Consider the following 17,180-nt stretch of genomic DNA (forward strand, 5'->3'; position numbering starts at 1 on the left):
GGAGGTTTCTGGGAGACTGGCCCAGGGCAGGGCTTGACACCCCATATGCAGATCTGCAGGAGCTAAGAGGCACAGTTAGCAAGGAAACTGGTCTCATCCACTGCCCTAAACTCTACAGGAGAAGGCACCTAGGTGTTTGGTGCCCTCTGCTGACCAGGAGGGGCCACAGCAGACTCTTACTCATGACTAGAACCTGTCCACATTTCGCTCAGTTTCCTTTAGTGGCTAATTTAGTAGAGTCCCAAACTCCACTAGGGCAAGGTCCCATCCAAACTTTACAACTAGCTAGAACAGTAGCTTCAGCTTCAGCTACTCAGCACACAGTAGGATATGAATGAGCTCAAAACGCTAGACCCATGATGCCTTTCTGCTCCATTAAATTCTTTCTAGTCCTCCCTAAAGCCTACCTGGACTTTAAGAGGTGAATCATGGAAAGAAACCAGTGCCACCTGTTATAAAATCTGTCTTGACTTCAGCAGCTTTTCTCCCTTTGTCCATATTCAAGGCCTCTCCCTCCACGAAGCCCTCCCTGATCTCACCCCAACCTCCTCCTCACATTATTACATGTTAGTTATATATGTCCATGTTTTAGTTCTTGATCAGATTTAAGAAAATGAACTCTTCACTTTTACATCCCCTGTAGTGCTAAGCACAGGACCCTGTATATACACATTTAGACATTTAGTAAATAGTAGTTGAATGGACAAATGAATTCACTGCTGTTTTTAGAAATGATACTGCACTGGCAGTCCAGTTGGAAAGCATGACTTCTTTTCTCAGTTCTGCCAATAAGGAATTTCATTTGTAATCTTGGGAAAGTTACATCACCTTAGTTTTCCTCTCTCTAAAATGAGGAAATTAGATTAGTTGAATGCTAACAAGCTGCTTCCAGCACTCTATGTCACGTGATCCCTTGCCATTTTCCATGGAGAAGACCCACTCTTGTTTCCAAGCCATAGGCAGGTAGGAAGTCTGCACCCCTGAGACTCCTCTGGATCCATTCTTGCTATGCTTAAGTTTGTAAAAATAATCATTACTGCAAATCAGCCCTAAACTTTGCTTTAGAGAAGAGCCCCTCTACTCACCTAGAACACTCACGATCTAGAACCTAGGCATCCTTTGAGAGCTACTGCTCCCTCTCTGACCACTCAATGCTTTCTTGGTGCTTAATCAAATGCTGCCTTTTTACATTTCTCATTTTGTATTATTACTCGAGTCTCCGTGGATGGAGGAGGTAACCTAGGGAACACAAATTCTGGAAGGTACTATCAAACCGGAATGGCTTGGAATGTAGGTTGTGTGTCTTACAGTTTGAGAACCAGTCTAGAGAAGTTTGGAAGAGCCCACTGCAACAGGGTTATTAGCCACAAGGGATATTTTTTTTCTGCCAGAGTGGCTCATTAAATAGAATGGAATGACCATAATAATTAAATCAGTTCTTCAACTCATGGGTCCATGTCCTATATCCCTGACTGGACTCTTGAGCTCTGTGAGAAGGGTGGATCTTATGTCTTATTCCTCTTTGTATCACTTGTCCAGCAAAGGCACACATTGGGTCCCACAGAAATTTTTGTTGATCTGAGTTTTATCCTTGGTGAATGGCAAAGCTCTAAGAAGGGCCTCTTCTTTCCTTTCTGAAAAGGCCCAGGTAAGGTGAGCCTTCAAGAAGAAAATACTCTGAACAACAGAACATGGGACACTGACAAACACTTAGAAAACATTCCGATTACAAGGTACTGGCATGTTTTAATAGACTGTTTACGTGTTTCTGTATCTATTCTGAAGACATGTTTTTAGATCTGTTCCCTCAATTACAGCAAACTTATAAAAATCAATTTTTTTTAAAAATGGAGTTAACATAATATCTTTATTTTAAGTGCCATTCATGCATATCAGTTCTGGCAGCAACAATCCTAATGACACTTGGAATATGTTCTACAGCACTAAACTGTTACAAAGAATCCGTGCCGTTCATCATAGAGGCAAAGTAGTAAACCGTGCAATAACAAAACGGTAGAAACATTAAAACACTGACTGTAGAACAGCAGTACAGATAAAAGGTTGTGATGCACAAAAAGCCAATGCATTTTCATCACATATATACAATATAGATATGTACACATCACCCTCTGAATGAACAATATCAAAATACTCTATTCCATTGGAAATAATCCCCAGGTTGATTCCCTCCCACCCTAGAAGGACATGAGAGACAAATATTTACAGGAAAGCACATTGACACATTGACATTCAAAAACCAGGCCACAAATGCCAGTTGCACTGTTCTCCTGGACAGGCTGCCCCACTGTGAGTTTTGCGCATTTATTAATGTTTCTAAAGTATATGGTCAATTTAAGCACAAGGCATAACTTCTGAATTTGTAACTATCAAACGCAACCACCCAGAACACATCAGGATAAAGACCCAGGTCCAGGCACAAAGGGATGGTTTTCTATTGAAAAAACTTGTCCATGTTTCTGAACCACAAGATGGCAGAAAGGGAGTTAAAAGATAGTACTGAGACTTCACCTCAGGATCTATTCTTACTAATTCTACATCCACATAAAAATATTGATGGTTGTGAATCAACAAATTATTACCAAATTGGAAATTAACCTCACACAATTTGCAAAATTTCAGTCAGTGGTTGGCTAGAGTACACATTTCTAACTAAATCCCTCTGTGTAAAACTGCATTCAAATATCTAAAATGGTTTTAAAGTGCATATTGCTCCTTAATAGTCTAAAAAGACTAGAAGCTGCTACCGAGAGTGAAACGTTTAATCTGGCCTTGAACAAACGATCTAAACTTATCTTCTATGAGTTATTACTATCAAATATTTCATCTCTGCACTTTATAAGAAGGGATCTCTAGTTTTTTGCCACTAGGGAAGAGAATCTAGGTAACTGGATTACATTAAGATATTCCCTCCTCTCCATCACTAGCCCAATGAGTGGTCTCCCTGTGCTTCATTTAAGATAATATTCCACTGTCTCTACACTGAAAAGAACAAAGATGTATGTTTTTTCCTAGTTAAGAAATTCTGCTGCCCAACTACAGAATGACCATTCCTCTCGATTGCAATGGTTGGGGAGGGGGGAAGAGACTCAGTTGTGACCAGATCTTCTGCAGAACACTTGGTAGACAATTCATTCCTTGATTAGATGGAGCCTACCAGTATTCCAATGTATATAGAGAAATTTTGGCAAATTCCCTTCCCCCTCACTGAAGATTCTAAATGTTTCTATTTTCAAAATTGGTTTCCTCTAGTTTTACTGTAAAACTAAGAAAATAAGAATACTTGTATTAACTATGAAATAAAATAAAAAACTTGAAAATGTCCAATTCCAAGGAATTGTCTAACGCTCTGCTAACTTCAAATCTGTCACGTAAGAGAATAAATCTATGATTTTATCATAGTTTCAGTGTGATTTTAAGAGAAACCGACAGAGTTTAACTTCTTCAGCTTTCTAGGTTCTAGAAGGAATTCAGTTACCCAAATGAATTCTAAACTGACTACTCAAGGATCTTTCTCTACCTCTCAGGTTTCATACACCCACAGCAGAGAAATAGTGACTATTCCCAGAACACTCAGAATGAGTAACTACACAGAAGACAATTTAGGTTCTTTTGGTTCATCCACAATTACTCAGGACTGTAACCATGTTTTACTTTAACTTTTCTATTTCTCCATAATGAGCCCAACTGAAGCGGAACTTTCACAGAAGGTAGTAGTAATAAATATTAAAATAAAACTTTATTATAATAAATACATTAGAAAGTGAAAGTATAAGCATTAACTGCTTAAAACATCAGGCTGTGCTCATTTTCTACCTGGTCCAATGAACTGTATAGTCATTACAGAGGATTTTTAAAATGAACATAAAAGGCCACTGACAATATATGTATGCTAAGAAAATGACAAAATTTCAAAAACTTAAAATGACTTTGGTTTGTTTTTCTTCAGCTACTTACAAAAAACTTGCTACTTTGGCCTTGTGTAACAAGTTTTCAAACTGTGGATTCTGAATTCCTTTCCTTGCTGGGCAGAAGTCAAATGCACATGTACTATTTGGCCTACAGAATGGTGAAGGGGAAACTAAAAGAAACTGGGCTTAGAAAAGTTAATTTCTTATTAATTACCTACACAAAAGAAAATCTTACAGAAAAGAGCCTAATAAGGTAGAAAAACTCACAGTAACTTTTCTTAAGACATTATAACCCAATTAAGAAAAAGTTCAGTTTTCTTACTTTTGTACATATATTTACACATATGTATCTATAAACTGCTTGCAGCAAAAGAGGCTCTGTCTAGAAATCAGCCTGGCACTTGTGGTCAACATCAAACCAACACAAGCTAAAAGCTGTCCAAATCACATGACAGTAATGAGCTACGGCAGCTGGCAGGGAGACGGACATGGAGTACTTGTTTGGGTCAAATAAAAGCCATAAGTTATCCTGCTAAATATTTTTGATTGTCTTCAAAGTAAATTTAGATAGCATCTTTATAGTGATTATAATTTTCACCTTGTCATTAGTGAATTCAGGTCACCTTTTTTTTTTCTTAAACTGTATGGAAAACAAGGTCAGAGTTCTTATGCCCTCCAAAGTCCTACACAATGGAATCCCAATCAAAGTCATCCTGAATGTCATCTGGAGGCAGAGGGCGGCGCATCTGGAAGGCTGAAGAAGGCATCATATGCTGCTGGCTCATTGCTCCATGATGTCCTGTTAAGAAAAAAAAAAGGCAAATCCAGGCCATTTTTTTCACAGAGATCAGGAATAATGCAATAAACACATCTCTCTACTTTCAGAGAGCATAATGTATCAATCAATCAGTGAGCTGAGTTCTAGTGGTTTAGGAGAGACTTGGGTAAATGAATCTGAAATGTGAGCAGGGTGGGGCTTTTCTAGACTATCAGAAAAGGGGGATGCATGTGTACAGAAAGTCAGTGGTATTCTAGGAAACCTCTGACTCCTTACCCAAAAGATTGTTACTCCCACTAAGCCCTTCCCATATGGCTGAAATTCTGTGGACAGAATCTTAAATGTTACTTAATATTTGTATGGCTTTGAGACAGTCACTTAAATCTCTCTGGACTTTGGCTTTCTGATCTGTATGAGGACTGGACTCTAGCAGACAGTTTCTAAATTCTTCTCCAATGCTAAATTCTATGATTCTGTAAACTTTGTGAATCCTTCCCACTCTACCCCTCCTGGTATAAAAGCTGAATGTAGCTATAAACCAGGAGCATGGGTATGTGTGTGTTCTCAGGCCCACCAAACAGGCATAATTTCTGTGTACCTTATAGTCCCCAACTACAATGACTATAGGAACAGTAAGAAACATGCAAGATTGAGGCAAAATTAAGAGGCCAGAAAGCCCTCATTTAAACCATCTCTTACCTACTGCATTTTATTAATGAGAATGTCATCTGATATAGCCAAAAGCCTTACTAACACCAAAAAAATTTAATAATTCTCAATTTCCTCTTTCCCCAAGTTTGTTCTGTTAAGAGGTTATTAATCTGCCACAACTTGATGCTTAGAGAGAATCATGTAATTATATAATAATAATAATAATAATGATAATCATCCTTGAAAGAAGCTATCTTTTGTCCTTTACTCAGGCTGTAGTTCCTTATCCTGCTTATGATATTTTAAACCAGGGGTGGGGAACCTGTGGCCTCAAGGCCACACATGGCCTTCTAGGTCCGCAAGTGTAGCCCTTTGACTGAATCCAAACGTCACAGAAAAAATTCCCTTAATAAAAGGATCTGTTCTATAAAACTTGAACTCAGTTAAAAGACTGCACCTGGGGACCTAAAAGGCCACAGGTTCCCCACCCCTGTTCTAAACTTTAACATTCTATGATATAAATAAGCATTGGGGAAGAAGTAGCCCCCAAACTACTTGCACCTCTATGGCTCAAATTGCACTATTACAATCAAAGAATTTCAAAACATGGAAGGTACCTTAGGGGCACCTAATCCAACCTGCTATTAGACAGGAATTATTCCCTCCACATATTTCCAACAAGTAGCCTTCCAATCTCTGCATGAAGACCCCTAGAGATGGGACACTACCTCCAAAACACAGCCCATTCCACAAATCTCACTGTTAAAATTTCTTCCTCATATCAAGCTTAAACCTGCATCTCTGAAACTTCCTTTTGAGCCAAGCAAAACAAGTCTAATCTTTCCCATAAGCTAGCCTATCAGATAATCAAAGACAGTAATCATGTTTCCTCTAAAACATCTCTTCTAATCTCTGGTTACTTTAACCAATCATCCTTTGGCATGATTTAAAGAGTTTTTCTTCTAATCATCCTCGTCACCACCATTATAGCCACCACCAACTCTACCTCTCTTGCCATCCCCACACACATATGTTAACATGTCAATGTCCTTCCAAAAACGTGGTGCCAAGAACTGAAAAATTATTTGGCTATATTCTCCAAAAGTTATGACTTAAGAGGATTTTTGAGTGACAGATGGCAAAATTAAGTCCAGAGGCCTGATGAAAGTATATACCTCAACAGAATTATGGCACCTTGAGACCCTGAGAGAGTCCTTATCTACTCCTGGGCTTCCTAAGCATGTAGATCCTAGCATGTCCCTAAAAGGAGATTCAGTAACATGCTTTGAATATAGGTTATGTACATCATACCTACCACACACCTGCCCACCCCCAAAAGAGGGAAGTTAAATTGAATTACCTGCAATTGTTGATCCTGGAGTGCTAAGTGATTGTGGGATATGAGGATAACCAGGGGGAGGCATCACTGAAGGAGGGAGGTTTTGCCTGGAGTCTATGTACAAGTTTCCTACGGATAATAAAGAGCAAATATAGGAAAATGCAAAGTTTAAAAACAGCACTAAAATATCAGTATATATCAATATAGATCAATACTACTTATATCTATTTAAGGTTTTCTTCACTTCAATCCAATAACCGATCAAGAATTTATTGAGAGCACTTATTACAGGGATTATGTTAGGTGCTGGGAATATAAAGTCTTTGCCCTCAAGGAGCTTACATTTTATTTGGAGAGACACATGTAGATAAATAAAATATATAAAATAAAGTAACAGTGAGAAAGTCACTAGCAGATTAGAAAGTCACTAGCAGATTAGAAAGACTTCATGTAGAAGCAGCCCTTAAACTGAGTCATGAAAGAAATTAGAAATTCTCAGAGGAAGAGGTGAGGGAATGCAATCTAAGCATGGGGGACAGCAAGTAAAAAGACACAAAAAAGGTTGGGATGGCTACATTGTAGTGTGTGGAGGGAAAAAATGTGTAATAAGGATGGAAAGGTAAATATGGGGTCAATAAAGAGCTTTTAATGTCTAAGAGAAGAGTTTGTATTTTATCCTAAAGGTGATAAGGAGCTACTGGGGTTTATTAGTAGGTAAGTGATATGGTCAAACCTGAGCCGCTTTAGGAAAAATTAAGCTGGCAGATGTATGAAGGATTAAATGGAATGAGACACTTGAAGCTGAATGACTAAGTAGGAAGCTATTGGAATAGTCTTAAGTGGGAGGTGATGTGGGCCTGAATTAGGGCCTGAACTATGGCGGCAGCTGTATGACTGGAAAAGAAGGTGTGGAAAGAGAAATGAAAAAATTTGGCAAATGACTGGACTGAGGCATGAGGAAGAGTGAGGAGTTATGGATGACACAGCTTTAGAACCTGGGAAACTGGAAGGACAGTGGTGGTCTTATAGGAAAAGGTATGTTTGGAAGTGGAGCAAGCTTAGGAAGAGAGATGAGTTCTGTTCTGAACATACTGAGATGAGTATGGATGTTCCAGCAGGAGATGTCTAATAGACAGCTGGTGATCTGGGACTGGAGTTTAGGAAAGAAACTAAAGCAATAGCTAGCTATACAGACAGACAAGACACTTGGGAGTCATCTACATAGAGATAGTAACTGAACCTATAGAAGTTGATGTGGTCAACAAGTGAGAGAGTATTGAAAGAAAAGAGGACCTAGAATAGTCTTGGGGTACACTCATAATTAGGGATCATGGCATAAATGATAATCTAACAAATGAGACTGAAAAAAAGTAATCAGATAGGTAGGAAAACCAAGAGAAAGCAGTGTTAGAAATACCCAGAGAAGAAAAAGTATCCATGAAAAAATCAGTTAGTTTCAAAGGCTGCAGATAAGTCAAGAAGGAGGAAGGCTGAGAAGAGGCCATTTAGATATAGCAATGAAGAGATCCCTGGTAACCCAGAGAGAGCACATTCATTTGAGTAATGAGGCTGGAAGCCAGAATGTGAAAGGTTAAGGGGAGAAAAGGACACAGATAAGAATGGTCAACCTTTTCCTAGGAGTTTGGCTAAGAAAGGGAGGAGATGGTTTGAGGGAAAAATAAGGTCCAGTTTTTTTTTTTTAAAGCATTAGAGCAACTTGGGTATTTTTGTTGGTAGCAGAGATGAAACTGGTTAGAAGGGGAGAGACTGACAAATAGAAGGAGGAGGGAGATGACTGTCAGAGTTGACTTATCAGAACACAAAAGGGATAGCAATAAGAGTATAGGTGAAGTCACTGGTCTCATTGACAAGGGCCACTTCATCATCAAAGAATAAGAGAAAAGTAGATGATATCAAAAAAAGGTCATGAGATGCCAAAAAATAAAAAAAAAAGGCGAGAAGAGAGGTCACTTAAAACACAATCTAGTTGAAACAGGAAGAAATGAGGCACCTAGGTGGAACAGTGGATAGAACAATGGACTTAAGAGTCAGGAAGACTTAGGTTCAAATCCAACTATAGACACGTAAATAGCTATGTGAACCTGGGCAAATCACATAACTTCTCTCAGCCTCAGTTTCCTCATCTGGAAAATACACATAATATTAGCACCTCTCAGGGTTATTATGAGAATAAATTAAGATTTCTGTGAAGTGTTTCACAAACCTTAATGTGCTGTTATTATCATTAGCTTAAAACAGGAGGGAGGGAGATAAATCACCTTTAGAAATTAGTAATAATACCTAGCAATCACACTTGAAGTTTTCTAGTGCTTGATTACATTTTGGAACCTACAGGTGAACTATTAACCAGTGATGTGATAGTGGTAAATATCATTGGATACACTGTTACACTCATATGGTCTTGATTTCCTTCTAATAGCAATAAAGAGATCCCAGAATGCTTGAGTTGACAAAAACCTTACAGATCCTCTACTGTAACCCCCTTATTTTATGAAGAAATAAACTGAGGCTATACAAGATGGAGTGGATTATCCATGATGTTAAGAAATAGCAGGGCCAAGACTTGATCCCAAGTTTCCAGCCTCTTGTTCCATCCAGTTTTCTTTCTACTATGACACACTGGAACACAAGACTGAGGAGAACCTGTAGGTGACAGGTGGCACTAAGTAGAGAGATCTGGAGATGTGGCAGCACATACAGAACTGACAGATATAAAAGAGTGACCTGAAAGAACTTTGGGGAAGACCTAAAGATAATGAGAAGAGAAGCTGATCAAAGATGATTCAAATGGATTCATCATGAAGGATAATGACGAAAAAAGTAAAACTACCATGGCATGACAATCAAGGGAGCTCCCACTTTAAGGACCTCATGAAAATGAACCATTGTATTCAGAGAAATGAAGTCTAGAAAAGGCTACCAAGTTAACATGTGGTCACACTTTTGCTGGGCTAGTTTAAAAATACTTCATGGTAATTTCATAAATCCCTTCACCTGTTCTCTCCCCAGGAATTGTCAATCACAACTTCTAATCCTCTTTCCCCTGTGCCAATCCAATTTCTCCCATGCAATCCCAGGAGTTACCAAAGGGCTCCTATTCCCAACATCCCTTGAGCCAAAGCATGGGCATCCAACTGGTGCAGAAGGCAAATATTTTTTGCAAACAATTTCTTTAAAGAAAGTGGAGATGGTATGCAAGACAGGATGAGGGAATGTGCTTTTCATTCTTTTTAAAGACAAAGAAAAAATTAAAAAAAAAAAACCTGACCAGAAAAGAAAGAAGAGGATAAAACGAAAAGGAGGTTGGTGTTTATGCTTAAGTTTAAATTAATTTTCATTTCTCCTTTTTAAAAATCTAGGTGAAGAACTGCAAAACATTCTAAGAATTAAGTAAGAAAAAGCAGCTGGTTTCAAGGGAAAGTAACATGAGAATTAAAGAGCTAATAAAGGCCATGAGCTGGATTCTCAGTGAGGAATGAGTACTCTGAATGGAAGAGGCACAATTTCAGGGTAACTAACACTATACTAGAAGAAGTACTCATGAAAACTTTTTCAAGAAAGATGAATGTTAACAATTTGGAGGTCCTTAGAGGAAAGAATAAGAAAAGTGAAACAGAATAACAAAAGTTAGATTACTTATTTTCAATAACAGGGACAAGTGAACAAGTTAGAAGTGACTGTAATGTTAGGGGATGCAAGAAATTAAGATTCTAGGCAAAGAACATACACATTCAAACTTCAACAATGTGGCAAATGGTGAAGTATGAAAAGCAGAAAATGAGGCTATTAGGAATAACTAAGTTTTAAAGGAAAACAGGTGTCACGTGGGTTTTGCTAATCAGGTTCAGAAAAATGTATTTCAGTGTCAGGAGCAAAATAGTTTTGTTCAGTTTCATATTTTTATTGCCCACATTCCCAAGTAAATGACTGCAATATCTTCCCTTCCCTTTTTATACATCACAGGTTCACTGACTTGGAGATAAGAAGTAACCCTCGCCTCGAGTTCAAGGACTCCAACAGATGAACAATCCAGGTCCAGAAGTGTCACTTGCATATCATGAAAGGTAGGTAAGTAACCAAGCTGGTATGTGAACAGGTCCTGTTCATGTAAGACATTAAATCCAGCTTTCTTTCCACTGCCCCATAAGAAAATGATTGCCACTTTTATTCCAAGTTAATAATTCCAAACAAATTAAAGTGAAAAGAATTTCACAATTTTAAGTTAAAACCAAAATATGTTTTAAAAAACAAAACTCTAGTATATCACACCTCTGAGGTACTTAAATACTTGCTGATAGTTTTTAACTAATATAAAAATAATAACAAGCTAAGGGAAAGAAGTTAGAAGATGAAAAGCATTTATAAAAGTTTTTTTACAAAAAGGCTTATTAACTCTTATCAACATTACAAAGCACTACAAACACGAGTAACTAAGATGAAGACATATTTTGTATTTAATGATTTGAACACAGGGTCTAAATAATTCAAAATTGGAACATCAGCTATTAGACACTAAATTTTCAATATAAAATGAAGAAAAAATAAAAAACAAGGAAACTGCTACATAGAAATGCTATACCTGTTCCAATGTGTTGGGAAGGTTTTGTTGGGTGCATGGCATTGTGACAAACACTTTGTTGAACATTACTCTGTGAATGGATAAGACCAGTTTGGGTAAAGAACTGATTAAGAGAAGAACAGAGATCTGCAAATTGGACCTGATCTAAAGACCAGTTCTTGAGATCTGCCTGTCTCATACTCTCCATCAAACCTGTGGGGGAAAAATTAAAAGAAATATTTAACACAGCCTTACAGACAACTGGGGTGGGGGTGGGAGTGGGGGGAAGGGTGAGGGGAGAATCTAGCAAATGGCTAAAAGTTTTTTCACCCAGAAACTTTCTACTGGCCTTTCCTAGGGCAGATGCAATGGATACTTGAAGCAATTTTGAAGCCTAAAGTATAGTACTTGCACTATTCCTCAGATTTTTAAAAGTCTGTCCTTGATTCTCATTTGATCCACTTGATCTGGCCTAATTTTTTTCAGGCTGTGAGCCCATACCAATTTGACACAGCCATTACAAAGTGTTCATTTTCAAGCACAGAAGAATGTTATATGATAGGATGTGAATTTCTAATAAGTTAAAGAAAATGAAATATACCAAAAATGTCAGGACAATATATCTTTAGTTTATGTTCAAATATAGCCACAACTAACCTTGGAACTGTGAAAGATCCACGTCTGACCAATTAACGCTGCTAGCGATCCGACAGCTTTCTTTCAGCATATCCAGTGTTGCATACCAATCAGTAGAAACACCTGAAAAAGTAATTCATAATTCTATAAATCTGAGATAAAAATATTTAAAACTTGGAATTGGCAAAGACACATATGTAATACTGCTATGTGCAGTCAGTGGTTCTGGAAACCCTGGGATCCCACTGATCCTTAGGTACTGTCAGCTTCTTAAGGTCCCAACTGTGCCTTTTGGGACTGCCTTCCCATCAGAGGGATTTTAGGGCCTTTTCTTAACTATTTTTCAAGTTTTTTTTCCTTAACTTAATTTCCCATAAGTAAATTCTCAGTTTTCAGAGTCCTTTTATATACAAATTACCAGTTACTTCTCATAGCAGCTTGCTTAGTCCTATCTTGTAGATGGGATAGGTAGGGCTGAAGGAGGCTGTGTTTCCAGAGCTAAAATAAAGACTCCTAAATTCTTAAAAGTTTGTTGTCTTTCAGCATTTATTCAACAAACATTTGAATGTCAGCTGTGTGCAAAGCACTGAGATAAATACAACATGAATAAAGTACAGTTTTTGGCTGTGGGAGGCTCGGAATCTAGAAACTTCTTGGCCATGCTTGCCTTCACAAATAGAATATTGATACAAGGTGTAAGTTGTTTGCAGATGTATTCTGATTGTCCTAATCACCACAGGGTCTGCCTGAATATAGTGGTGAGTATAACCTAGAAATATTACAGTCACCCATTCCTTTTACGTTCTATTTTATTTATAACAAAAATCAGGTAAAAAGAGAATGTGTTTAAATTTCAGCAGCGAGGATGAAAGTTAAGTGGCAGAAAAAAAGTTACTGACGGAAACATCTCTCTCTAGGAGGTTGCAAATTGCTTTTACTAAACCAAGGGTTGTTAATCTGGGCTCTGTGAACTCGTTTTAAAAAGGTTTTAGTTGTATTTACACTTGCATTTATCATTAACTGTGTTAACAGTGACTCCAGCCTCTCTTGCTGCTTGGAGCACTAAACACTGTTGTAAGTAAGGTGGATTTTAGTGTATGTAAAGTGGATTTTTGCTATTATTTCTTAAAGTTCAGTTTCCCAGGATCCATAGCCATAGCAATCTCTTATTCCCATAGTTATGGTTCAAAACATCTTTACCATGCTTGCACAGCATTATATAATGATAAATAATATAGACATTCACTGTGGCTGCACAGTGAGATACAGGGATGATATAATATAAACTTGTGAGGTTATTGCTGGCAATGTGCCTTATTTGTCTGTTGCCCTATAAAGCAGGTGGGCACTGGTCAGTGAATGGAGAACCTTAGGGTTGAATGTACAAGCAGGAATGTTGTATGTACCTTAACTGGCCCCCATCAGGGCTTGAGGGGATTTAGGGGGATGCACAAGTTGTGCCTGTCTCAATTGACCCCACCGAGATGTAGGGGTGGTTGCCCCTCCCCCTTCTCGCCAGCCCCTGCGAGAAGGGTGATTAAGAAATGTAAACCACGGCCAGGTGGCTCAGCGAGTAAGAGCTCCAGTGTAGGGATGACCTGGGGATTGAATCCAGGCTCCGAAACTTAGCACCACACCCAGAAATAACTGGTCGTGTAACCTTGAGCAAGTTACTTAACCCCGATTGCTCATAAAAAAAAAAAAAAAGAAAGAGAAATGTTGTAGGGGCGGCTAGGTGGTGCAGTGAATAGGCCCTGGAGTCAGGAGGACCTGAGTTCGGATCCGGCCTCAGACACTTGACACACTTACTAGCCATGTGACTTTGGGCAAGTCACTTAACCCCAATTGCCCTCCCCAAAAAAGCAAAAAAAAAAAAAAATAACAGCAGCCGTGTGGCCTTGGGCATGTTACTTAACCCCAATTGCTCTCCAAACAAAAAAAAAATGTTGTAGGAGTTGTGCTCCCATTATCAGCAACCTCTTCTGAGAATACTAGACTAGAATAATGTAAGATCATTAACCCCTTAAGTGTCTTTCTTGTCTGGCCAGATCAAGAGTGAGCCTATGCCAGCAGCCATCCTGTGTGCTGTGTTTGTCTTGCAACTGTGCATTTTCACTGCCTCTCCCATGCCTGGAATACTACACCTCCTCATCCTGTCTTCTGGCTTCCTTCAAGCCTTCGTCAAAATCCCAGATTTCCCAAGTCTCCCTTGATGCTTGTGCCCCCCTCTGGGATGGTCTCCTATATGTCCTGTATATAAACTTGTTTACACATAGTTGGTGGAGTGTTCCTTAGGAAGAGAAACCTTTTTTTCCCTCTCTTTGTATCCCCACCACTTAGCATAGTGTCTGACAGATATTAAGTGCTTAATAAATGCCTTCTGATCTGGCTGTATTTCCAATATTATGTATATAAAAACATTATTCTGAAAAGAGGGTTCATAGGCATCAACAAACTGCAAAAGGAATCCAGGACACAACAAATGTCACTCTAGACATATTTAAGGTCCCCTCTGCAATATTCTAAGAAAAGGACAGGGCGAGACCTAACCCAACTTTACCTTTTTATAAAATCTAACCAGAATCGATAACAATAATAATTTTTCAAATTTAAATAATTTAAAATAATTTCATATTATATTTTATACATTATAGATATTATATTGTATATTCTATAATATACAATGTTATATATTCGTTTTACAATTATATTTATTCATTTTATCATAATTTAATTAATTTTTTTCTCATGTGAATTGTTTTTGTTATTGTTTTAAAGTTTAAAAAGTTAATTACGGGAAGTTAGTTTTAAGAAATGTTAAAATTCAGAAGTTTTAAATAGTGATGTAGTAGGAAAAGCATGGACTTGAAGCTCAAGCCCCAGTCCTGCCACTTAGTAGCTCTGTGGCCCTGGCTAAGTTCCTTCCCCTCTCTGGGCTTCTATATCCTCATTTGTCAAATGAGAAGGGTAGACTAGATGATCCCTAAGGTCTTCTCTATGTCTAAACATTCTGAGATTCTGTGAAAAATGTCATCGTGAAATACATATCATAATTTCCAACAACTTCATATTGGAGACAATATAACTTTATCCCTGAAAGTCTTACCTATGACAAGGTCATCTAACAACGATCCCCCAAAAATACTAACATTTAAAAATCCAGAAGTTTTATAAACAAAAACTATAATGCTGAAGAAAAATCAGTGAGTACAAACACTGCTTTTGGTGGCAATTACTATTCCACCATACTGGCAAAAATGTTCCCAAATTTCTAGATCATTCTATTGGAATAATAGCCACTATTTCTGTAGTACTTTAAGGTTTATAAATCACTTAATTCAAAACAATCTTGTGAGGTAGATAGGGATACTTCACTTCTTAATGGTGACACAAATATATACACCAATTACCTCTGGTCAACAAAATTAAAGTTGTCTGTAACAGCTGCAAAATTATTTTGACAAATAGATTAAATCCCTATTTTAAAATGTAGGGTCTAAAAATGAGAACTACATCTCCCTGATCTATAAAAAGCATGTATTAGTGTTCTATTGAATAACAAAAAAGGAACCCTTTTTAGGAAAAAAAAATATTAAGTATAATCTGTCTAGCCATTTAAATCCAAACTACACTGGCTACTAATTCCACAACAAAACTGGAAAAGTGCAAGAAATTCTAGAACAGAAACTTGTGACTATATCATTTCATTTAAACAAAAAAAGTCTTGTGGTTTTGGTGGTGGTGTTTTAAAAAAAATTTTCTGTAGGTCAAATTAAAACTGAAAGTGGATTTATATGAAAAAGGAGAAAAGGTTTTATTTCCTAATGGGGAGAAAAAACCTTTTGTTTATAAAATGACATTTATATCACACATTAAGGAAACACTTTACATAAACTATCTCTTTCAAACCCAAGAACACTACTGTGATAAAAGGCAGTACATTTCCATTTTGCAGAAAAGAAAACCAAGTCTCGGAGAAGTTTCTGACTCCAATTTCAGTCCTCTATCCAAAGAACCACATTGCTTCCAGTTTTCTGAAGCAAAGGTCATTGTCTTTGAAGGCTTAAAAACCTAGGAAGTGATCAAAGCCATGATTGACCACAGATCTAGAGGGGTAACAATAAAACACAGTATCCATCATCCATCATCTGGCAGACAGATGGGGGACTTGCATATAAACAACATACATTTTTCCAACATGGGTAATGTGTAGACTTGTTTTGCTTGACTATGTTGATTAATTACAAACATTTTCCCCCCTTTGATAGGGGAGAGGGACTATCATGATGATGCCCCAAAAATGTGAAAAAAGAAAAGGTCACTGAAGCACTGGATTAAAAAAAATACACAGAAGAGAAGAGAAAGAGGTTCAGAAAGAGACATAAACACAGGCTATTTTAATTAATAGCAGCAGCTAGGATTTATAGTGCTTTAAAGTTTGCAAAATATTTACAAATATTAATTCATTTGGTCCCCACAACAACCCTGAGGGCCAGTGCTATTATTTTAATACTCATTTTATAAATGAGGAAACTGAGGCAGAGAGTGGTAGTGATATGCTATGGTCTCGCAGCTAGTTAAATGCGTGAGGTCACATCTGAATTCAGGTCTTACTGACTCTAGATCTAGTGTTCAGTACACCATTGCTCCCTCAGTTGCTTTTACCCTGGCTGCCTAACTTTGAAACTAATGAATTTTTATAAAATGTAAGCTGCACATAATCAAGATCCATTCTTCATATACAGTCTTCTTTTTCTGTTTCTGTGATATGAAAATGTTCATGTTTGTTGACATATTTTTTTAATTCAAAGCAAAAAGAAAAGGAAGGCTACTTTTCCTAAAGATTAAAAGACCATATGAAGAAAAACAAGAATAAACTTCAAAGCCTGACATGTTTCTATTTAATAAGAGGTAGACTTGCTACCCTCACCCACAAAAGTCAGGTATGCCATGAGAAAGCCAGGAAGAGCTTTTGGCAAAGGAAGAAAATCTAAGATCCAGGGCTTGAAGGGACCCAGGAGGTTACCTTACCTAGTCCAACCCCTTTATTTTACAAGTGAGGAAACTGAACACGAGGGAAGTCAAATGATTTATTCAAAGTCACACAGGTAAGTGGCAGAGGAGGATCTGAACTCAAGTCCTGTGACTCCAAGTTCAGCACTCTTCAGAACTCTTTCCTTTTGCCTAATAAACCTCAGGTTCCTAGCAGCAGAAAAAACGAAGGGTTGGGAATACAAGAAGGGTCACCTCTGTACCCCATACCTACCC

General features: G+C 37.7%; 1 protein-coding gene across 4 annotated transcripts in view; it reads right to left on the reverse strand.

Moving 5' to 3' along the window:
* Positions 1-1,724: 1,724 nt before the first annotated feature.
* FOXJ3 (forkhead box J3) overlaps positions 1,725-17,180 on the reverse strand; it is a 172,354-nt gene continuing 156,898 nt past the window's right edge. For all 4 annotated transcript variants that reach the window (XM_069068157.1, XM_069068155.1, XM_069068156.1 and 1 more), the window contains 4 exons: positions 11,934-12,035; positions 11,298-11,489; positions 6,719-6,826; positions 1,725-4,728 (listed from right to left, as the gene is read on the reverse strand). In XM_069068157.1, coding sequence (XP_068924258.1) covers positions 4,613-4,728; positions 6,719-6,826; positions 11,298-11,489; positions 11,934-12,035 — 518 coding nt within the window. In that variant the 3' untranslated portion in view covers positions 1,725-4,612. The remainder of the gene's footprint in view (positions 4,729-6,718; positions 6,827-11,297; positions 11,490-11,933; positions 12,036-17,180) is intronic.

The sequence above is a fragment of the Petaurus breviceps genome, unplaced genomic scaffold (assembly GCF_028583685.1).
Source record: "Petaurus breviceps papuanus isolate PSGF00001 unplaced genomic scaffold, PetGlider_PUasm1.0 90760, whole genome shotgun sequence".
In the NCBI taxonomy this organism is placed as follows: domain Eukaryota; kingdom Metazoa; phylum Chordata; class Mammalia; order Diprotodontia; family Petauridae; genus Petaurus; species Petaurus breviceps.